General features: G+C 33.8%; 1 protein-coding gene across 2 annotated transcripts in view; it reads right to left on the bottom strand.

The window, feature by feature from the left end:
* Positions 1-5,748: 5,748 nt before the first annotated feature.
* Positions 5,749-24,778, bottom strand: part of LOC136850701 (testis-expressed protein 2) — a 44,790-nt gene continuing 25,760 nt past the window's right edge. For both annotated transcript variants that reach the window (XM_067124522.1, XM_067124521.1), the window contains exons 5-10: positions 23,022-23,145; positions 14,552-14,685; positions 13,935-14,124; positions 11,136-11,298; positions 10,742-10,921; positions 5,749-10,169 (exon numbers count right to left, since the gene is read on the bottom strand). In XM_067124522.1, the coding sequence (XP_066980623.1) occupies positions 9,183-10,169; positions 10,742-10,921; positions 11,136-11,298; positions 13,935-14,124; positions 14,552-14,685; positions 23,022-23,145 (1,778 nt within the window). In that variant the 3' untranslated portion in view covers positions 5,749-9,182. The remainder of the gene's footprint in view (positions 10,170-10,741; positions 10,922-11,135; positions 11,299-13,934; positions 14,125-14,551; positions 14,686-23,021; positions 23,146-24,778) is intronic.

Raw genomic sequence — 24,778 nt, 5'->3', positions numbered from 1 at the left:
GAGAGGAGTTGTCAACTTCAAAAAACTAAAGCAATGAAAATTCTTTGTGTGATAGCTTAATTTTTCTAGCACTGTTACGACAACGACCACAATCTCACACATCTTCAACTTAGCCCTGAACATCCTTAATATCAAGAAGCTGAAAAACAGAAAATCTAAGTAAATTTCCCTTATATCTATAAAAATTAATACAGAAAAATGTTGAAAGTGTGAGGTATCACATAATTATAAATTCAGATTCCAATCGGGAGTGGACATCTATTGTAAACAGAACATGAAAAAGGAATGAAGCAATGCATGAAAAAAGATCTTCACTTACTGTACAACTTTACTGAAAATTTCAATAACCCCATAAGTCTAACACCAAATAATTACTAGATCATACAGCAGATGATGCACTTTTTCTCACCCAAAAATGAAAGGTTATTTCCAAGCTTTTTACACAGTAATGAATTCAAAGAATAACTATCCCAAAGTTATGACAAAACTCTTCTACATATGCAAATATAAAACATACAATAATCTCTATGGTTCCAAAACACATCATGAAATCTCTTATACCAAAAGGAGACATTGTTAACACAGTAAGTAAAGGCCATTTTCCAACTGCAGAAACATTTTCATTAACAAAACTCAAAAAAAAAAAATTAGAAAGTTACGACAAATGCATATATCAGTCACTATTCCAGAAAACACTTGCAGGCATAAATTCTTTGGAAATTTCTCACATTAAACATTACTTTTCTATATTTCTCATACTAAAATTCAGTTGTTAAAAAAAAAAAAAAAAAAAAAAAAAAAAAAAAACACAAACCATCTGACATGACTGTTGGACTTTATACCAATGCTAAATACAAAGAAATCTGGATGCTACTTTAAAAGTTCAACATCTTATTTCAAAACTACAATTTTGATTGTTACAGGGTTTTCAATTATTTTGAAATAACAAAATCACCTAGGTAACTGTTTCAATTTCTTTGTTCAATTTATACTTAGTGCATGAACGGATTAAGGAATTTCTTACTTCTCACAAAGATTTGACTTCATCACAACCGGTGAAGACATTTAAGGTATTAGTGAATGATATGATTTTGATACAAGGCAGGCTAACTAAACTTGTGCTAACCATTACCCTAAACCTTGAAATGTGTAGCTGTGTCTTAAAATCAGCCCAAGAGCTGACCATAATTTTAATCAAAGGAAACCTGTGCAGAGTAGTATGAGTGAAATTCCAGTTCTATACAGAGCATAAATGACCCTTCCGACCAATATGCAGCAGCCTAGCTTTCTATCTAGTGGACTTAAAATTTAGTGGTGTAAAAATATGCTTTACTAAGAGACCAATCCTTAACTTAATGATGAGCAATAGAAAATTTTAGTATAAAAGCTGCAGTATCAATAACCTTCTATAAAATGACATTCACACATGACATACTAGCAAAATAATGATGTTACTAGTGCACTACGGTATTCCTTGCAAATGCTCCAGCTCAATGAACTTCCCTTTGTCTTATTTTATAAAACCCAGTCTAGTAATCTTTACACCATAAAAAATGTAATGTTCTTAAAAGATTGTTTTTACGTGTTATCATTTTTTAATATAATCTGTACACCATTGTGACATGCTTTCAACTGTTCTTACCTGGGTTGAACATTTCTTTTACTACTGGAAGCTTCTCCATTTTGTAAGGTAAGAAATATGAACAGAATATATCACAGTGCTTTAAAGTAAATAATACAAGTTTGCAGACATAAAAGCAGACAAACCATGCAATAATTAAGCAACCTCCTCCTCACATTTTGTTAGTACTTTGTAGTACTGCAAAACTCATTTAATAAAAAAAGTGGAGCACAAGCAGAGAGCTTCATATCATTTACGAAAACTAATGTTATTTTAGTACCACATTTTGTGAATGTCTTCTATACCTTACTTGGAAGTGGACAGAGAGGAGTTAACAAATAGCAAAATTAGATCTTCACTGACTACATCATCAGAAAATAGCTTTTAAGATCTGAAGCTACTTGTGCTATAAGCGTCATCAACTTTAGGTAATGGGCATTTAGTATTCATGAATCAAGTCTACACACAATCTCTGAATTCAACTAATCTTTGTCTAGTCTTTTCTGCCACTTATTGTCACACAGCTAATGATGGATTTTTGTAAAACACATGCCTTGGTATTCTTACTGTATGACAGAAATGCATACATAACACTGTAGTGATGATCTAAAATAAAAGCTGTCAAAAAGACTTATAGGACATTAATTAAATGTCTTAAACTAATCAGAAACAAGGTATAACCGAGACGTAAACCTACATATTAATCCAGGGAAAACTAAGCATTTGTATCCATGAATGGTTCTAACAGGTCTGGATTTAATATGTGAACAAGATATCAGATGCAAGAAGGAGATCTCATGACAGTCATAGCAATGAAGTTGAGAGAGAAACTTGTTCTTGGTAACATGCATATCAATATGAGAGAGAGAGAGAGAGAGAGAGAGAGAGAGAGAGAGAGAGAGAGAGAGAGAGAGAGAGAGAGAGAGAGAGAGAGAGAGAGAGAGAGTTTTCATTCGTGAAACCAGAACTGATTGTCAAGAAGTATACACACTCAACTGACAGCCTTACCAAAAATATTTAGCTCAAGTAAAATTAATTTTGAGGTTGATTTGTTTAAAGTTATAAAATGAGCTAAATAAATTTTTATAATTCATTAATATACACTGTGAAACAATATTACACAGTAGATGACTTTTCTGAATCAGCAGTATTTTCAAACAGGAAATAAAATCCAACATTGGGCCACCTAATCTTACTCCCTCAACAATTATTTGCATTAGTTTCTGAACTTCAATAACAAATATATATATATATATATATATATATATATATATATATATATATATATATATATATATATATATATATATATATATATATATATATATATATATATATATATATATATATATATATATATATATATATATATATATATATATTTTCAAGGGCATATGAAAAAATTGCTATAAATTACAGTCCATCTCACTGACTGTGCTGTACTATGAAAGTAAGAGAAATTTATTTCTTTTAACCTTGTAGCCAAGGCTCATTACCCAACTTTCAATAAAAGAATTTCCCTTTCCCTGCTTTCACCAAAAATGAAGCTGCATTTGATAATTAGATGGAATAAATCCCTGAGGTACTTAATATAGCCCTAAATTCCACAAAAAACTTTAAATTCAAACTATTATTACCTAGTTACCCTATAAAACTATAATATTTTGTAATTATCACTGGTGTCAAATTTACAATGCCCCAAAGTCCTTCCGTAATGTTTATCCATTTATAATGATTGCATATCCAGTACTAATGAAAAGTTATCTGCATTTACTGTGAATGAATGTGCTCCCACTGCAATCAGAGTTTATCCTACCATATTCAGTTTCACCTACTTGAGGATATTTTATTTCCACTCACTACAAACTTTTTTCATGCAATACTACACAGAGATTATGCAACTGTCATTCAGTAAGGAGACATGTACCTACATTTTTATGACAACTATGCATATATGCCTGGGATACGGTGTAACCCTAAAACCTTAACTGTAACATGACTACTGATGCTCTGCTGAATGTTATTTAAAACACCTTGTGTGTATAGAAAACTATATGTACGTGACATTTAACAGCAGCCTTTTTCTCTAACAACTGGCTATCAGATATATGAACAAACAATGTTCCTCATGGAAGAGGAATAAATGGTGATGCTATAGTTTGGTAAAATGTTCAAATTCATAATCAATGAAAGGGCAGAATTGGATCTCTTTGGTTATTCAACATACATGCTACAAAGCTTCCAACATCTTATGAAAAACCTGAATGTGGGGTGATCCTACAAGAATTACAAAGCAATAAGGAAGGTTTTATAGAAATACTCTGCCACCAACATTATTTCTAATACAATTATTCACACTACTTTGTAAAAACAGTTGTGATGTAACACTAAAAATAGCATATATTAAATTTTGTCCAAGTGTATAGAATATCTACTACGTTACAAGACTGCAGGAATACACACTAGTAATTTGTCACACTATCCTGATCTAATATTAAAAAAAGCTAAAACTAACAAACTGTATTAAAAATGAATACATTTCAAACTGCAACCTATAGAATCCTAAACAAACTTAAGCATGATAGAGGCATTATCATGTACATATGATATAGGCATTATCATGTATGCATGACAAAGGCATTATCATTCCGAGGTTCAACTTCAAATACAAGACTTGAGACATAAAACTGCTTCCATACACTGATGAATGCAAATGTCATCTCTACAAGAGATGGATAGGCAAATATATTCAAAAGCCTTCGCTGCTCACATGTGCACCATTAGCATAAATCTCATGACCTAAAAAATTCACCTAGGTTGTACACTACTTAATGGCAAAGCATTAAAAGTGCAATTTAGTTGAGCTCTTAATTCTGTAATAAGAAAATACACCCTGATATACCCTAAAGGTTACCTATTGTACAAATAAGGAACATGCATGCTGCAAGTTCTTTACTTTCACTGACCTACTACAAATATCCACCAGTGAATAAGGCTGTATACCTATGCAGTACAAGGAAGGTAAGAAGTGCTTTCTGAACTCATTGTCAAGGTGGTGATGGACTGGTAAATTATTTCCAACCTTCAAGTACATATAAAATTGCATATTACTGCTTCTCTACATATTCAACTCTGGCATAATTTTACTACAATTGAAAGAGGTACATAAAAGGCAACACTGAATAACTGGAACAACAGCACAGATGTCCAAAAATAGAAAAAAAATTAATTCTAAACAACTGACATTTCACAGATACTCTCGTAATAGGTTTTACCAATGGAATTGTGTCTAATCCTATGCATTAGACAAGGCTGTAACAAGCGAAGTGATAGTGCAAAGCTGAGCACGACATCTCCCAATAAGGGAACACCATCTTGCACTGACAAATCAAAGACAGTATCTGTTTGCAACCAACAGATTCGCATCAGTCAGAGGAGATCGGATAAGAGCTCAATTAAGATGATGAATGATTGTCTCAAAAGCATAAAAACTTCAAAAACTGGCACCGATTTAAAAAAATAGAAACCTGTTACTATACTTTACACAAATACCAAATTGCTATTTAAATTAGTACCTGACCCTTCAGATCTACTAAAATGAAGTCCATTTTGGATTCTCCTGCAATTACTATTAGATACAAAAACTTGCTCAGATCCATGGTCACTACTTGGGTTACACTGAATATCACTTGAGAACTCAAGGATGATCATCTCAGGCCATTTGGTTCCTACTGCTTGGCTTTAAGAAGACTTGCAAAATAATTGCCTCTATCATATGAGTGTCATGTCCCTTACAGTGAACATAAAAATCATGGAAATAACCTATGTACCAATTACTACTACCATCTACCTTTGTCCATCCTAGCGTAAATAATAGATTTAAGTCTGTTCATATCTTACGATATCCCCAACACACTTGAACATAATACATATCATAAATGTAAGCATTAAATCTCAAATTAGAGCCACAAAAAGGGCAACCAATAATACAGTGATATATTTATCATAGCAACTAAACACCCAACTGCATAATAACAGAAGCAGCAAAGGCATGAAGTTTTTGAAGGCTTTGTTTCATTTGTTATTATGTAACTATATTTAAATTGTTATCTTCCTGTTTTTTACCCTTTTTCTGGTTTTCTCTTTAAGGTTAACACTTTATCTGTATCATGTTGTTTGTTCCAGTGCATTGGGGTATCATAAGACCCCATCAAACTTCCACTTTTTCATCTAGGCTTTATGTCTGTATTGGTTTAACAAAGTCATGCTTTTGTTGATGTGTTTACCAACTTTTGGTTATAAAGATGTATCTAAGTACTGTATACCCAGACTGCCTAGCAAGTGGGTACCATCTATACTGTGCCTTGCGTAGCACAAAGTAAGGGGGTGCTAATGTCCTTAGTTGTATTCTTTCAGCCAAAGACTGAATTTCTTCCTGTTTCCTATTTTTCATCCCTGCAATTCCACCCCTCATCACATAACAGACTAACTTTTTCAAAATCTGCCTTGCTGCAAATTTTACCCCCTCATTTGAGAATGTATCCTTTGGGCAGCCTTGAGTGAATCTAGAAATGTGTTTACTTTTGAAATAAATGTCTTGAAATCTGGTCAGTGTCAAGTTGTGCCTTTTTAACCTATCCAGTAGTTTCCTATAGCTATCAAAATGTTCTTCGTCCTGGAATTTGAGATTTGGACACTTGTATCTGTGAATCTGACCATGAGGTGGAGAAGGGTTTCATAATGAGCCTGAAGATATTATTATCTCTAAAGAAAATGTGAGGGCCTGTCTGGGTTCTCCTATTAAATAGTAGTTCAACTGATCTACCGAGTTATTATGAAATACATCAATGCGAAAAATGTTATGCCTACACCTGCTATTATTTCAGAGATACACGTTCAGTGTCTGGTGATGCAACTGAGTTACTGAAGTGGGGTACGCTGCCACCAGCCTTGGGATTTTTCAGATCTTCATTAGTACATTCAAAGGTAAAACCAACTTGAAAACCATTCCTGATGGTCTTGCAATTATTCCAGTACAATTTATTTTCACTGTTTCAAAATATAAGCTATATCCACATTCTAAATGGCACATCTGACTGTTTTCAGGAAACAGCAATCTAGAAAACATACTAGAATTATAAATCTAAACTTGTGATAGTCAATGAAAGAACATTTGTTTTATATTCCGAGTTACCGACATGAATCCACTTAATCTAGACTCTACTTCTTCTATCCAAGAAAACAATCCACCAGCATTCCAATGAGGAACTTATGTACAAGAACCCTGTATCAACAGAAATAATGTGAGAATGATTCTGTATAAAAGTGAATTCATTTTACAAGTGAATAAAATTAAAGGAAACAATGAAAATGTAATAATGCAATATAGTAATAACAGCACTGTGTATTATTTAATGAGGAAATGTTTGCTGCAAATCGTTAGCCCACAAATAATCATAAACCTTCATACAACCTGACACTATACATGAAACAAAGCATTATACCTATATACTTACTGTTAGTAACAAAATAAAGTTTAACTGAGATATGAGGACAAAAGATCAAAACTATAACAAATGACTGTAAAATGAACTTATGGTAGGTGAACCATAGGGATCTCCATATTGGGAGAATGTCTTACTCAACTTCAATCTCTGGACTAGACACAATTGCATCAGTAAAACTTGCCAGGTATATAATTCATAACACAAAATATGCCGCACTATCAGCCTCACTTGCATAAAGTTAAGGACCAGCAATGCCTGTAAAAGCATCAAAGCAAAAGCATGTAAAGATAAACTAAAAGGGCTTCTACTTGAATATGAAAAGATACACTGGTTAGGTTCTATATTTGTCCATTCAAAACTTACATAAAAATAAAAATCAGTCTTGAACTATTCCTTACTTCATTTCCTTGTGCAAAAATATTTTTCATTCTACCTATTTAAATTGATTCACTAAACATATAAAGCAGTCTATATATTGCCACAAATATATGAAGGAACACATTGTACACTACATACACCGAGTACTACTACCGCAGAAACCACCATAGTAATCAACTAGGCACAATCTATGCTCTCCTAAACACAGCCAAAAATTGTGAAGCATTCCATTCCACACTGGATTTCAGTAAGCCTCTTTTGGCTTGAAAATGATATTAAAACCTTAAGACACTTCCAAACTGTATGGCAGTCTTAATGCCTTACAACAGCTGCACCATTTAAGTATGATATGATCTTCAACTAATTCATTACAGTGTATCTTGAAGTTTTCGGCCTAATTTCTCTCTGAGCTGGAACTGAGGACAAATTTAATATCTCTACTTATAAATCTTTACAATATATTAACTGATATTCTTCATACATAGAATGTGCACTTTACTGACCACAGAAATAAAGAACAGAAAACTATATTAAATGTATAGTAATTAACTTTTTAAGTTGGCTCTTTGTATAGGCAAAATACAACCTATATTTTGCACATATCATGAGGTACTTTATAGTAATAACATTACAAAAGTCAACATACACTTTACCTAAAAATACTGAATCTTCAGCAATAATGAATATATGATTAAAGCCACTAAACCAACATAAATCCAACAATGAATTGCCCCACCTACACCATTTCAATATCCTGAAACAAATTCGTAGGATATGTCATGGGTTTCATATGAAATTTAATACCATTGTCTACTCACAGCTCAATCAATTAAAAGTATTATGCATTTAACCCAAAGGTCACTGGTTTGAATCCTGTGTAAAGGATGAAAAATCAAATGACGAGTTTACTCTGTAATATGAAGGGATTAGTTGCTTTAATAATTATATTCAAATGTCAATTCAAGCACTTTACAGTTCAGCCAATCAATCTTCTAAATATTTTGCCAAATATAGTTTCTTAACAACCTGCTGGCAAAATTAACTACTGTACTGTAGTTTATTCTAGAAACAACATTTTTACACTCATGGTGAGGCAGGGGAAACTTAAGGATTTGTACAATACATCATTTCACTCTAGAGCCAACAATAAAGAAAATACCGTCTACATAAAAAAAGAGAGAAATAACAGAATACAGATCTGCAGCTATGTCCACCTCCAGTCATCAATTATATGACATGGAAAACCCCTATATTTGGTATGAGGCTCAAGACATATTTTGTCTGTCATTTATTCTTAGCATGTACCATTATTCAAGTACTCTTCCAGTCAGATGTTCCTTCTAAGTCATGACAATCCATGTATAATTTCATAAACAATAATTCTTAAAAAGATACAAAAAATTCCATAACTGTGTGACATTAATAAAATATCCCAATGAGCTTTAAGGTCTGTCACTGAACCCCACTGAAATATATTGTGAGTCTGCTCATCATTAGTTCATCCTTTTAAATACATTTGCTGAAGGATTACATTACGTTTCATCTACTTAAACAAACTTCTCATTCGAACAAATCTCCTACATGATAAAAAATGGACTAAACATTTCGTAACATGGAATGTCAAATAATGTACATGTCTTAACTCCACAAAGATGTATCAAGAATACCTGACCAAGTTAATTTGGAGAAGGAGTGAATTTGACTGAGGGAGTACTAAGCGTGGAAGAAGGACATGAAGTTATAGTTATAGGTACAGGAGATTCAGAAGGAGGAATAACTGGCTTATATGATGATTCCCATGGAGGGCGAGGTTGGTGATGCTGGCCCGGCAAAAGTGGAGACATTATAGGAATAACAATATCATCCATATTTGGTAATACAAACACTTTTTCAAATATAAGCCTTAGCTGCTTTTGAATAAACTCGACGAGAATAGGAAGGTTGAGCGTGCGATCCCCTAACCTGGGTCTAGCAACCATAACTAGCTCTGGGACTCCTCGGAAACCATACCATAAACGATCAGCAGGAGGTGGAGGGACATTAAGGGCTAAAGTACCTGCAAGTCGCCGAACTTCAACACTCAATTCTATTCGAGTATTACTTACCCCCTGAAGTGCTCTCTGGAGCAAACGTGATTCTGCAGCTTGTTGAAAATAACGCGATGCTGCTACAGAATCCACCAACCTTAAAAGACGACGAGAGGTTGGACCACTACCTCCAACAGGAAGTCCAGCCTCAGCTGCTATACCTTCTTCATCACACTCTTCCTCACTTGAGGACTCTACGCTATCATCAGTGTCAGTTTCAAAGTGAAGATTTCGAAGCAGACGGTCGGAAGACGGAGAACGAGTATATACTCTTGGCACCGAATGTGGTGCAGGTTCTGCTGGACTAGGAGGAGATGAAGTGTTTGGTGTGTTCCCTCCCATACCTGCTGTACGTTTCAGTTTCATCAGATCTAGTTTTGTTTCTAAGCTCATTGTGAAATTACCATTGTATTCTACATTAAGGTCAACCCAAAGACCTCTGGGATCCAACTGTGGAGTCCCAACAGCATTAAGTTGTGGTATCGATGATCCCAAGTTAACTCCACATACAACCACTTCCCCAACAAAGTAAGGAATATGAAGTTTACTCAGCTTCCTCTGAACACGTTCTTGCACCTGCAAATACATACAAATTTAAATAAACTGTATTAACCAAATTTAAATGTTTACAGTATACAACTCAACTTTCGTATGGAAGATATAATTTCTACCAAAACAAGAATATATGAAAACATAAAGGGATAATTTAGGGAGAAAACCAATATTCCATAATCAAACAAAACTACAGAGGTTTCAGAAGCAATAACAAGAGTAGAATCAAAAGTGATAAATTTTCAAATAGAGGCAGTCCCCGGTTAACGGCGGGCTCAGTTAACGGCGGGCTCAATTAACAGCGATCCGGTTTTACGGGGCTTGTCTAGCGACGGAAATCTGCAATTTTCGGCGCCAAAAATCGCTGATTTCTGCTTATCAGCGCCGATAATTGGGTACTGGTGCCGATACATACCTAACAGAGGAGCCGATAACCAAAAATTGGCGCTTCTCAGCGCCAGTAAGCCCCGAAAATTGCCAATTTTTGGTTATCACACCCTCAGAACAGAACCACCGCCAACAACCATGGACCGCCACATCTGAATCCAGCACTTCCTTATTTAAAAAATAACTCACTGTTGTAAAATCTGGCTTACCTTATTTGCCCAATATGGATTCCGAAGAAAATCATAAAACAACCTTCCCGCCATTGCATTGATCCATGAGACATTAGCTGGACCTGGTGTTCCATCTGATGGCATGCCTCCAGGCTGATAAAGTAGACGTGCCATATATCGTTCAAAACTCAAATCAGGTGGGGTAGTACTATACAAGTCCTGAAAATAAACACAGAAATCTTGACAAAATCAAGAGTCATAAAGAAGTGTATTTGAGAATAGTATTATTTTTATAAATTAGTTTAACAAGTCAAATGTGTCACATTTCTAAATACTGTCCATCAGTGGAAGACAAAGCATTATAAATTTGCTCCAACTATATGATTACAAAGTATCACAATAAATACCAAATACACGATTCACAAATACATACTTGTTGTAGAGGGTCCTTCACACTGTCAATGGATGGTTCACCTATTCCTTCAAGGAGAATCATATCTCCATCATCAAAAGGTGCTGGTTTGTGTACAGGTGTAGTCTGTGTCTTGGCCGGTGGCTTGACAGATATTTCCGATGCTGCAACAAGTCTTCGGAACCTGGCGTTATAAAAATGTACGGATGCTTAAAGAAGATACAACATCACCTTCCAACTCCTTTTACTTACAAGTAGCACCTTAAGTTAATAGACACCTTAGGGTTTGGCCTTTCTGATAAGTAACAAAGACTCTTATATTATAGCCTGCACTTGAATATTTTCTAGATCTTATAGCTAACCATACTTCCACATAGTTCCAACCGCAAGAGATATATCTAAAAATGTATCATGTCTAAAACGGTAGCATAGGCAAAATATTCATAATATGGTAACTGGTAAGTACATAAGCCTGCTGAGTTGCTGTATATAAAAATTAGAGATGGAAAAAAATTATTTCAAAATATTTAATTGACATTTAACCATTTTTGGAGAGATTAGCTAGGATTTTCATTTACTTTCAATAAATAAAAGTTTATATATGTATCTTTTTTGGTGAATAAAATAATATGAAGAAAATGATACACTTATTTTCCTATCCTCATATAAATGTATTTAGCATTTAGTCATATCTTTATGAAACCTTCCATTCGGAACTGCTAGCACCTTTTGCTCTGGAGGTCTTGCAAGTCCTCCTTATGGACTGTTATAAATATAATGCATAATTAAAAGAAACTTAAAACACTTCATAATTAAAAGCCTACTGTGATTATTTCTGATTATATGTTACACATCCAATAATATCATATATTTCTGCATATAAGACTACCTTTAAATCATAAAATTCACCCCTAAAAATTGGGGGTCATCTTATACTACCACTCTAAAAATCAACCCTTGAATTCTAAGTGATGTTTATCGGTAGGCTAGCCTCAGCCTTGGTGCGATAACCACCGACATACATGAAAAGATTCACATTATGAAATAAAGTGATAACAAAGGCAATAAAACCACTTTTACCTTATATATTATTGGCATATCTTAATAATAAATAGCCTAATCAAGGAACAATTCCATATCAATGAAATCAACTTTTATCTATGCGAGGCCAGCCAGCTGACAAAATGTAAATATTGAGTTATGGTTGCACTCAGAGCAACCTTTATCTTTCGGTAACGTAGTGTAATTACAGTAGTAATAACATTTAGGATAACACAATATTCATTTTTCATTAAAAATTCAGGCTGTTTGTAACTGTTTAGAACAATTCAGTCACACGAACGATAATTATCATACTTTATCGTACTGTTGTTAGGGGTTGCTTATGATTGGCGATGAAACTTAAACAACAAAATGGTTTCCCTTTTAGGCAACGTGTGTAGGAAAAACATGCTATAGAATCGACTTTGTCATTTCGTTTACAGTACATGCTCGTCAACGCATGATCTCACGCATCGTGAGACCCCAAAATTTTCACCCATAAAGGGTGATTTTATCATGTATCTCGTCTATCATGCAAGTTTTTTGAGAGACCAGATTACTATGGCCTAACTTCTTTTACTCCACCTTTTTATCCCATCTTCTAGTTAAATAAGTTAAAAAAGTAAAAGCGAATGATAAAAGTATCGTTAGTTACGTTATACTCGTTGAGCAAACGTGTACAGCCATAAACAACCAAACGAGAAACAACTGCTTTGCTATGAACACAGTCTAGGACATGGCTATGAACAACCGGATCGGACAACAGCTGTTTTGCTTGCATTTCAACCATCGTATGATGGTAAACAATTACTGTAGTTATGTTACAAATGACTTCAAGTAGAATACGACTGATATATATTTTACATTATACCCTTATTTGCTTTGGAGAAAAGATCGCAAGGAAATATACTGCTAAATTTAAGCTGCAAGTTGTAGCTGAAGCTGAGAAAACAAACAATGTTCAAGCACTGACTATAAATTATTGTGCATCAGCAACATGGATGAAACTCCTAAACTACTGGACATGAAAGAACACATTTTACTGTTGTTTTAACATGTATGGCAAATGGGACAAAACCTTCCCCCATGGCTATCTTTAAACGGAAATTGAACTGATGCCGAAACACAAATTCCTGAAAGGTATCGTTGTCCACGTTCACAAAAAACTAGCATGATAGCTATGTTTGTATTTTTATAATATAATTAGTAATATGCGAATACATACAATATTACTGGATACAGTGATGTAAAGCATAACTAATATGTGAATATTACATACGTTAACTTTATATTTCGTGTATGATACGACCCCCTAAAAATTAGCTTCAAATTCAGGTCTTCAAAAGTCGCATGATACGAGAGTATATACAGTATTTTGAATTTCTAAGGATACAGCAAGGAAAACAGCATTTATAATAACATCATCTTTACATAACCAATATTTCATAAGATACCTGTTGTTGCAAATGCTAACATATACACAGATGGTTTTGTAATTTAGCAGCTGCCTTATACTACAGACATAAATTCCTGCAAATTTGTCATAATTTTTTACCTCGTCTTACCTAAAGGTTGTCTTATACACGAAAATGTACAGTACATATTATCTACCAATTTCCAAGGTAACCTTAGCAATACAAAACACACAGATCCAGCTAAGTCAGGGGCACAGAACTCATTATTGCATTGTATACAACTGATAATATGCTGTATTCCAAATTCAAAAGTATTAACAACAGATACAAGTAATTTTACTAATTGTTAAATCTCAAAACATACCAGTCATCTTTCTCTCTGTCTGACCGAGCAAACAGATAGAGAGATTTTTCTTGACACATATCTTGGGTGACTTCCTCAAATGAAGCCATATCAAGAGATGATGTGAGCAGATCATCATCTCCAGAGGATTTGTTATTATCTAAACTCCAGTTGCCCTCCCCACTTTCTGAGCTTCCTTGTCGCCCTAAACCTGAAAAAGAATTAAGTCTGTATGCATAAAACTATTTAAGAAAAATTCCCTTTAGCAGAAAAAATATACTTCATTACAGCCTGATTTTTCTCAATGGAAAACCTATAAAAAGAAATATGGCATTACAGTACATTCCCCGGCAATGGCAATATAAGTTGTTTTAGAAACCCTTACCATAAAATAAGAGATTTCCATTTGGCAAGTAAATATTATGTAAGGTACAAAAGGCTATTAAACCATACAGTATCTTATGAGCTCATATCCTCAAAAGTCCACAAATTAGAAGTTTTCAGTTTAATATTCATGTAATCAGTCTCAAAGGAATCATCTTAGAGAACAGATAAACTAATTAGCTACTTACAATTGTACTAACTATAAAATGTTATCAGACTACTTATAGATTAGATCCAAAGAGACAAATAATTACCTGCAACTGAAAAATGTGTTGGGCTGCCTTGTGCTGATTCAGTTGGTGTAGATGCAATGGACACGGGAGATGGTGTACGTCCTCCTGATTCATTGTGCAGACGGATGCAGATGGGATATTTGCGACTCCATAACCTAAAATCAACATGTACAGTGAAAAATCATATGGAAATTTAATGGTTCTACTTCCAAGCATGAGTTACAAACTTACACATGCACTTTAAACTCTACATCTTAAGGGCTTTACCATACAAAATAACCTACCTTGTCAAAACTTGAAATGATGACTTATGATTACATGAAGTGTGAAGATTTTACATTTATACTTTCACAAAATGTTTGTACATATTTTATGTACAAATGTGTCACTTTTTCTCTATACACATGTATACTGTATATATATATTAAGAGAGAGAGAGAGAGTATAGATTTTAAGAGAGAGAGAGAGAGAGAGAGAGAGAGAGAGAGAGAGAGAGAGAGAGAGAGAGAGAGAGAGAGAGAGACTCTCACTAATTACATAATGAAATAGTACACACTACTACTTATGCAAGAGACACACACATACCATAACCATTATTAGGTCATTTAACCAGAACACTAAGCTAATTTATTTCTTATGCCATAACCAGCAGAAATAATTAGTGAATACTGGTTTTCACTTGTCCATAAATATATGTGTGTGTGTGTGTGTGTGTGTGTGTGCAAAATAGTAATTCATTCTCATAGCCGTCATTTGGTGAATTCTGGTTCCAAACTAATTTGTTGTGATTGAAGTTACCATTTTAACGTAGCATTCATAGTTTAATATAATTATCTAATTTAATCATCAAAACTTGTAATTATTAAAATTTATTCATGACTGCCAATTAAAGAAAATTAAGAGTAATTTATGTAGATTACAACCATAGGAAGTTTCAATAAATATATTACTAATATCAGTTAATCCAGGCCACAACAATTACAGTCACTTGAATATAACTTTTTTTAAATATAATTCAAATTTAATCTAATTTTATACCAAGCACCTTACTCTATCCAGTTAGCTAGTTATAAATGATTTGTTTAACATAGACCTCTGAACCCTTTTAGGGTTCCTCTCGGGCTGGTCAAAAAAAATGGGGGAAAGAATACATAAAAATAAATAAATAATTATAATAAAAAAGAAAAAAAATTTAAATAAAATAGAAAATCAAGAAAAAAAGGGGGGAAAGGAGAGAAAAAAGGGGGGAAAGGAGAGAAAAAAGGAGGGGGGGGGAATTATACTTTACTTATTAATTTAATTTTTTTAAGAAGAGAATGATATTATTAATTGAAAAGTTATTACCTTCAGCTAGAATATCTTTTATTAAGTTATTTTGTAAATAAGTATTTCTTTCATGTTGCCATCTGGGACAGTCAATCAAGATGTTTGATTGTTATTGGGATGTTACATCTTTCACAAGTTATTGGATTTGTGTGAGGAGTTGACATCAGATGACCAAGTGAGAGTCTGGCATGTCCTATTCTGAGTCTTGTTAAAATTACTTCATTAATTCTTTGTTTTTGGGTAGAAGAATGCCACTTTTTAACTTTGTTCTTAATTTGTCTTAGTGTGTTTTGAGGGGGTGTATTTGACCAATCAATTTTGCCAATCCCTATAAATTAAAGGTTTAACTGGTACTAGCCAGTCTGATATGGGAGCATTCGTAGTAGTTGGGGGGATTGTACAAGCCAATTTAGCAGCTTTATCTGCTTTCTCATTACCCTCAATGCCTACATGGGCTGGGATCCAACAAATATGAACTTGAAGGCTGTTTGTAATTAAGTGAAGAATTTCCCGTTGGATATTTTGGACAAGGTGATTATTTGATTCAAATGAATCCTGTTGCTTCAATTGCACTTCTTGAGTTGCTCAATATGAGTGTTGAAGGAATTCCTTTTTTCGATATAATGTGGAGAGTCAATTGTATGGCTGTTAATTCAGCTGTAAATACTGATGATATTAGGGGACGGCCCATTTGGATAGTTTCATCACTTGAATAAGCTGATAAGCCCACTCCAGCTTCAATTTTGGATCCATCTGTATAGATTATGAAGGGATTACCCTTCCGTCTTATGTGTTCCATGGCATGTTGATAGTACATTTCTGTGCTGAACATATATTTTTTTTAAAGATATGATAAATATGTGCATATTTTTGCCCTTTTTAGTGTCCATGGTGTGATCTGACTTATTTCTTGGGTAAATTTGGGTATCATGTTATGTAAATTCAATAGATGATTAGTTCTTTTAGTAAATGAGTTTTGATTTGGGTTATTATTTGTCTTTTGATTATTGAGAAATTTATTTGATACAGGAGGTGTGCCTGCTTGAAGGGATAAGCCTCTTCTTAAAGTACAGTAATTAGATCTCTGTAATATTTTAGAGGCAGCTGGCCTGCTTCTGCTAGGATAGAGACAGTTAGAGATTACTGGAAGTCTCCTGTACATATATATACTCCATTCATGACTTTAAAGCATCTAGAGATTTGAGAGTTGCTTCTGAGGCAGTTGAATAAATTGGACAGCTATAATTTATAATTGATAGTACTGTTGCATTGTACAACATTAACATTGTATCTCGAAAGCACCCCATTTGGTGACAAGAGATTTTCTTTAATAATTAAGGGTTTTAGATCCTTTGGCTTTGATATATTGATATGATCTTTCCCATTTAAATGTTGATCAAAAATTATATCCAAGTATTTGACACTATTGCACATCTTTATCTCTTCATTATAAAGATATAACTTAATGGTTTGTTATTTCAACCATCTTTTGTCTTTGTAGAAGATAATTCCATTTGTTTTATTTACCGACAACTTGAAACCTACAGAGTTAGTCCAAGTGGTCATATTATTTGTTGCTATATTAAGTATTCTTTGAGCATGTCTCAGAGAATAACTTAAATAATATATTAAAAAACCATCCACATACAAACTATTTTGTACACCCTCAGGCAGGTTCACAGTAATATTATCTATTGCCAGGCCAAATAAAATGCAGCTCAAAACACTGCCTTGAGGGATACCCTCCTCTTATATGTAGGTATTTGAATATGTATTTTCAATGTGTACTTGAAATGTACGATTTGTTAAAAAATTGTTGATAAATATTGGAAGATGACCTCAAATATCGGATTTATAGAGTTTGTGCATAACATTGTATCTCCATGTGGTACCACATGCTTTTTCTATATCAAAGAAAATAGCCACTGTCAGCTTTTTCTTTTCAAATCCTTTTTTAATATGATCTTCTAATTGAGTTAATGGGTCTAATGTAGATCTACCAGCTATTGATCATATCTTAATTGGGTAGGTGATAAAATTGAGTTTTTGTTATAACACCTGTTAATCCCAAACTACCCATTTTCTGCAACAGTTTGCACAAGCATGTTTGTTAGAGATATTGGCCTATAATTAGGGGGTTGAAAAGGTCTGTTTTCCTGGTTTACTGATGGGTATGATTATTGCATGTCTCCACTTAGTTGGAACTCATGCATTAGCCATGTGTTATTATGTAATTTTAATAATAATTTTTAACTAGCTAGCTAAATTTTTGGATCATTTCAAAAGACTTCTTATCATGACCCTACCTGATGATTAGAAATGATTTTAGGGCAAAATTAAATTAATATGTTGTCAATAATGTTTCTTCATTAATCAAAGGTTTTAACATTTGTTTCTAAAATTAAGTGTATGATTCATTTTTGTGTTCTAATTCTTCATAAAAAGTGTTCATCTAAATTAGAATGAGTACAGGTAATGCCTGTTACATGATTTTTTGTTGTCTGTAGTCCCCACATTAATGTGACTACTAGAGCAACCTTAACTTGCTATACTGAAATTGTTTTATGGGGCTTGTTCTAGTCTTTTCAAGCGTTAATGTTGAAATATATAAGACAATGATCAAATCCTCTAATTCTTTTATATAAAGAAAAAGCACTTCAAAACAGGAGGAAGCAAAAACTTTTTTGATTTGAAAGCTTAGTCATGCGCTGATAAAAGAACTATTTACCAGAATACATACCAAACAGTATAAGTATTTTATAGGTGAAACACTTTATAACCAAGCAGTTTGAAATTTAATGACTCATATATTCTCGAAAATGCGCTGAATTTCATGCATTTTCATAATCATACATATCAACGGAACCCCATCCAAGACAAGATTTCAAAGACTAAGTACTCCTGTATATGTTTGGCTAATATTTTGAAATATCTTGTAGGTTATGATTTAGTTTGCATTATATTGTATTGGGCTTCTAGGTGGTCTTATATGTTTACCATTGATTTTACAGGAAATTTTGTGCCATATTTCCTTAATTGAAGTATTTGACAACTGAAATAATAATTTTTCCAGAATTAATTATTGAGCTTTTTTTAATATTATTGTTTTCAAAAATTTTGCATTAGATTTATCAGAAAAATAAATCATTGAAGCCTTTTAATAAAGTGGTTTTTAATGTGAGAAATAGTTATAACTATTATCTTGTTTAGTTTGTTTATATTAAAATGGCCCAATTTATTAAGGGTTTTTAATCAAGACTTTAGTCTATTCAAATTACATGCCAGAGTGCGTTTGGTTTGATTTAAGAGAGATAAATTGTTAGACCACCATGGAAAGGTGGATATATTAGGAGTTGAAGAAGTTTTGGGGATGCATTTATCTGCAGCATTGATTAAAAACTGGAAAAGAAATCATTTGTGACATCATTGTTTTGATTTAGTGGAAAGGGAGGGATATTTCTAGTCTGTAAATTATATTTATCCCAATCAGCTTTCATTAAGTTATATTTCATGGGAAATGATTGTTTTTTGTTGTTCAAATAATCCACAACAATTGGAAAGTGATCACTTGTGTATGAATCTTCTAGGACATTCCATTCCAATTTTTCGATTAATTCCAATGAGCATAATGAAATATCTATTGAGGAGAAAGTTAGACGAGTTTTTGAGAAGTACATTGGTGTATCACTTTCATTCAATGTAAATTCTGATCATTTACGCAATTTTCAATGTTTGTGCTGGCCAAGTTACCAGCATGTGTGCTGTCCCATAATGGATTATGGGCAATAAAGTTGCCTATCATCAGTAGGGGGCCATTTACATTATTTAGTATTTGTGGTAAATCACTAAAGTTTTATGGGCAATAAAGTTGCCTATCATCAGTAGGGGGCCATTTACATTATTTAGTATTGTGGTGAATCACTAAAGTTTGAGTTAAAATTTGGCTGATTATATAAGATTTACAATAGAGATATGATTGTCTGGCATATGCAATTTGACTGCAGTTATTTGATATGACAATGATGTAATATTTAAGGGTTCGTAAGTTGAATCGTTATGAACATATATAGCTGTTCCTAGCTTGCCATCCACTACTGGTGAGTGGCAAGGTAATTTATAGCTTTTAAAGTTATTTGGGGTTGTGCCAATATGATGCACACATATGCAAATAGCCTAGGTTTATGTTCCTTTAGTATTCTCTGGATTTCACCTAGCCGAACCCGACTAGAAAATCCATTCATGTTCCAGTGAATTATTTTATTGGTCACTGTTTGGTGGAATTCTTGTAAGTTAATTGCTGATTTAGCTATATCCCGTAACATTTTAAGGGAGTTCGTGTTACTCTGTGGTTTCTTTGTAGCTTGGTTTCTTTTTGATTGATTGAATATTTGATGCATTGATTGGTTCTTCTTCATATTTCCATATTAGCAAATCTATTTGAGTTTTGATCATGTTTTTTTTTGTTTTACGGATTCCGAGCATAGTTCGCCATCTTGATGGAATATTAAAGGGCATTTTCTGAACCTAGTAAAGTTATTTGTGAAATTTCGGGTTACATTTTCATTTTTGTTAGGTAAATGATTGTACTTTATGATGAAACACTCCTGACATCCGCAAGATAAATCATGTTCCAAGTGTTCTGATCTCTGGGTCCCAATTATGTTTTCATTATTGGATGTTGAAATATTTTTGTTGGGAATTTCTGGTGTCGGTATCTAAGATCTCCAATGTGCTGGTATATGATTTCAATTTCAATTTTTGGATTTATTATTATTACAATTCTTTGGTCTTGTTGAGAGTTGATTTGATGTGGTTGTGATTTGATGAATTTTAGGGGTTTCTGATTTTTCTGTGGGATGTTTAATTGAAGATTTCTTCATTGATTTTGGTGATGAGAGTACAGAAGAGTCAGATGATTTATCCTTATTTGGGGAATCATTATTTATATTTGTCTTGGATTGTGGAATACTATGGATTTCCACTTGTGATGTAGTTAATGTAATCTGTTCCAGATTAATGGTGGGCGAGACTGGTGTTTTGTTAGATTGATCTGTGAACAGAATGTTAGGTTTTTTACCCTTAGGGAAGTTCTGTCAATTACTTTCCTTTTTCTATTATGGTTATATTTGTCAATTAAGCTTTCTGTGGATGATGCTGGTGCATTATGAGTATTCAGATCTGGATTATTAACCTCTGTTAATTTTTCCATATCATAGGAATTCGTTTCTGAATGATTAACTGGGATTATTATTGGGGAGGCCTGTTGTGATGTAAGAGGTCTGCTGCAACTGTACACTAGGGCTTTTATGGGTAGTAGAAGAGGGGGAGAGGTGTGTCTCAGCTATTCTGTGTTGAGATTCTTTATGTTTATTATGAGTTGTTAAAGCATTTGAATATGAATAGCGTTTTACTGGATCATTGATTCCTCTCACCTTAAGTTAGAGTTTGGCTTCGTTAACGGGCATACTGGTTCTGTCCATTAACATTTGTAATTCTGTATAACATTGATAAAATATACAGTCTTTGGATTTTGCATGATGATTTAATTTGCAATTGACACATTTAAAAGTTTTGCATTTCCAATCTGTTGTATAATCTTTGGAACATATAGCACATATAATGTTATTTCTACATCTTTTTGTTGAGTGGCCACATTTTAGACACTAGAACACTGGAGAGGTTTAGGGACAAAAGGGCGAACTTCTCTATTTAGTCCTAGAATTTTTGTTTTTCGTGGTAGTTCCCCGTTTTGTAAATTTTATTTTGACTATTTCAAAATGTTTATTTGCATCCTTCTACTTGGGACAGTATATAATTCCAAGTCAAGTATGTTGTTGTATCTTAATTTAAGGGAGACTATTAAGATTTGTTTTGACAGTAGCTCTTTTTCATCATCTGGGAGCATCACTGTTCCTTGTGTATAGTTTAGTTTTTCATGGCTGGTTACTGTTACTTTTATTTCATTTATGTTGGTTATTTGTAGAAAGGTTGTTTATTGGGCTTTGGTTGTTGTTTGTATTAGCCAGTCACTGTTTTTTATATGTCTACATTCCATATCTTGTGTGGGGTGTATATTTAACTTGTTCTCTAATATGGCTGGCGAGATTTGTTCTTCTGCTTTTAATACTAAAAATCTGGACCAATTGTCTATTCCAGAAATATGTTCAAAATGAACTAGTGTTGGATTGAGTCGATAGTTATTTCTTTTGGATTTTTTTTACATTCGTCGGTGATGAGTTGTCTTGTGTTGATGGGGTTTTAAGAGGATTACTTGTATCTAATTTAGAATTATTGTCCATTATGTATAGTTCCAGTGTTATGATACTGGAGTTTACCAATTTGTTTTTGTTTGTTTCTTTTTGATTTTCTAAACACTCTGAGTCTCTAGGAGTTGATATTTTACTTGGAACAGGGTGTTCCTTTGTAGCATTTATGTCTGTACTCAGAAGATTCGGGAATGACGTTCCAATAGTCATCAACTGTGCCAAAATTTTACCATTATGAGGTCCAGGGGTACTGAAACCTTTAATTCTACTTTCCATAAAAAAGGGAAAAAAAATCTTGAAAAGATATCATTGGCTTTTTATGAAGCTCAATCTTCCACTAATGGCACGAATGGGAACTGACTCCCAAATGTCTGCGTCCCTACCCTACCCTGAAAAGGGGATGGAATATCATGATTAGTATGGCCAAAGTGTAAGCAAAACCCGCTTGCTAGGACTGAGTGTATTGTAATAATACAGTCATCTCCATCCTAATCACATTATGGGATAACCGGACAGAAAGCCAAGAGTCCTATTCCTAGAACCAGGCCCCCCTGAAATCCGTGGTCCAGCTCCACAGAATAGTTCAGCCAGAAAAAAAGCAGGTCCGAACATTATCAGGTAGATGATGGTTCTACCACAGTTCCCACTAATTAGCTTCAGACTGAACACTCCATGCTATATGTTTTCTCATTCATTAGGTTTGGTAAATTTTGAGAAAAGTGGAAAAATCCACAAAATTACTCCTAAAATATATCATTATATATATGGGACACTTGGGATCAAAACTAGAAAAAAAAAAAAATTTCCTAGCTTCCAGAGCCCCTTCACCACATCAAGGTGGTCCCAATTTGAGGGGGTACTCTATCTAGAAGAAAGCAAAACGTTATTACTGTACTAACCATCTTCGAGGCAAGTTCCTTGGTAAAAGCATGACTTCACAGCCAGCTATGTCATATTCTCTGTGATGAGTGAAGGCTATATTCTTTATCTCTTCTTTTAACCTTGCATGTTTTGGAACCTTTCCTGAAAATACGAAAATTTTTAAAGTACTTGCAGGGAAAACTGAAGTCTTCTACTTAAAGAACTAAAGTCTTCACATTATCATAATTTATTGTCATGAAAACTGAAAGTGAACAAACGTTCATCAAAAATAAATTCATGCCTCAGACACTACATTTCTTCAAATGACAGAATCTGAATTTTAAAGTGAGCTTACTTCATACAAACACATTAACTAATTAATTTTATAATTGTATAAATCAAGTTTCACCTAGCTATTAAAAACATTTAAAAAGAATGCATCACACAGTTTAGTAGCCCTTAAATCTTATCCTACTATTAACCATAAGCTTAGCAAAGCTCTGGCACAAAGCAACAATATTACAGTAACTTACAGCAAAAGAAAATATACAGTATATGAATTTGAAAGATTTTTCAGTACGGGAATTGTCATTCATTGATTATTTCATTTACAAGATAATTAGCATGTCCATATTCCATAAGAAATAAAAGAAATGAGGATATAATTTAATTTTTTAAAAACTCATATCAACACATTAATTGAAATTAGCATATTTTGTTTTCTGACATGCTCAAGGCAATCAAGTTCCCTGAAAAAAAATTGGTAGTCTCAGACTACTAATAGACAGATAGCTCTGCATATATGCCAATTGATCCAACATCAAACTGAACCTCTTCCATGTTTGGCCTATCAAATGCATGGGGTGGAAAAAAAAAGTGATTTCTTATTATATTTAGCAGGTTTGTACAGAAAATATTATGAAATTATGTTTGTTTCAAGACAAAAACATTCTAATAATGATCCAAGATTGCTACTTAGGAGGGAGAGATCTGACCTGTTAATACCAAAAGCTCAGCTGATTAGACTTACTGATGCAAAATTCATTCTTTAATGTCAATGATAGTGTTTGATGTAGGCATCTGCCATGGGAAGCTCCAAGGTAAGGTGGCATCCTCCACTTGACCACAATCCAAGCTCTGATGCTGCAGTGACCTTCCTAGGTTTCTGTTGCCTATCCAATGTAATTCTGACTGATCCAATCAAATGCCCCACTGAAAAATTCTTCATCCTTCTCCACTAATAAAACAACAGCTGTGTCTTCATACTCTGCTTCAATGATGTACAGTTTCTCCAGGTCATGGCCTTCTTTGTCAGGCAAGCAACTAGGCCAAGTTGCAAGCCAAAACAGTCAGTTATGTACGTCTGCTCTATTGGTCATCTTTACTGTTTGTGGAACTTCTAGGCTGAGGTTCAAGCTCATGACCATGGGAATCTGTTATTCCTACCACTCTCTTAAGTACAGGCACTAGAACATCATGGTCATGAGCATCGGTCAACAAGTTTGCTCCTGAACTTCACCTCAGCAGTCACTGTTTCCCATTCTGGCTGTTTGCAGTCACTCCAGGCACTGATCTGCTCCTCCTTGTTGATTGTTTGTTGGGTACAGTACCAGCACCAAGTTCCAGATTTCAGCTACTCCTGTCCTTATTGGGTTCAACCACAACAATTATTTATGCTTGATCCCAAGTTCCTTATGCTTGATACATCGGAAGACACTCCAGGCAAAACAGAAGAGAATATGAAACCTGGCATTCCTCACGGTGATCATTCAGCCCATGTCAAATACCTTTCAAG

Source organism: Macrobrachium rosenbergii, chromosome 22 (genome assembly GCF_040412425.1).
Source record: "Macrobrachium rosenbergii isolate ZJJX-2024 chromosome 22, ASM4041242v1, whole genome shotgun sequence".
NCBI classification, from domain to species: Eukaryota; Metazoa; Arthropoda; class Malacostraca; order Decapoda; family Palaemonidae; genus Macrobrachium; species Macrobrachium rosenbergii.
Note: the sequence above shows the minus strand (reverse complement) of the source record. Positions and strands in the feature narration are given on the sequence as shown.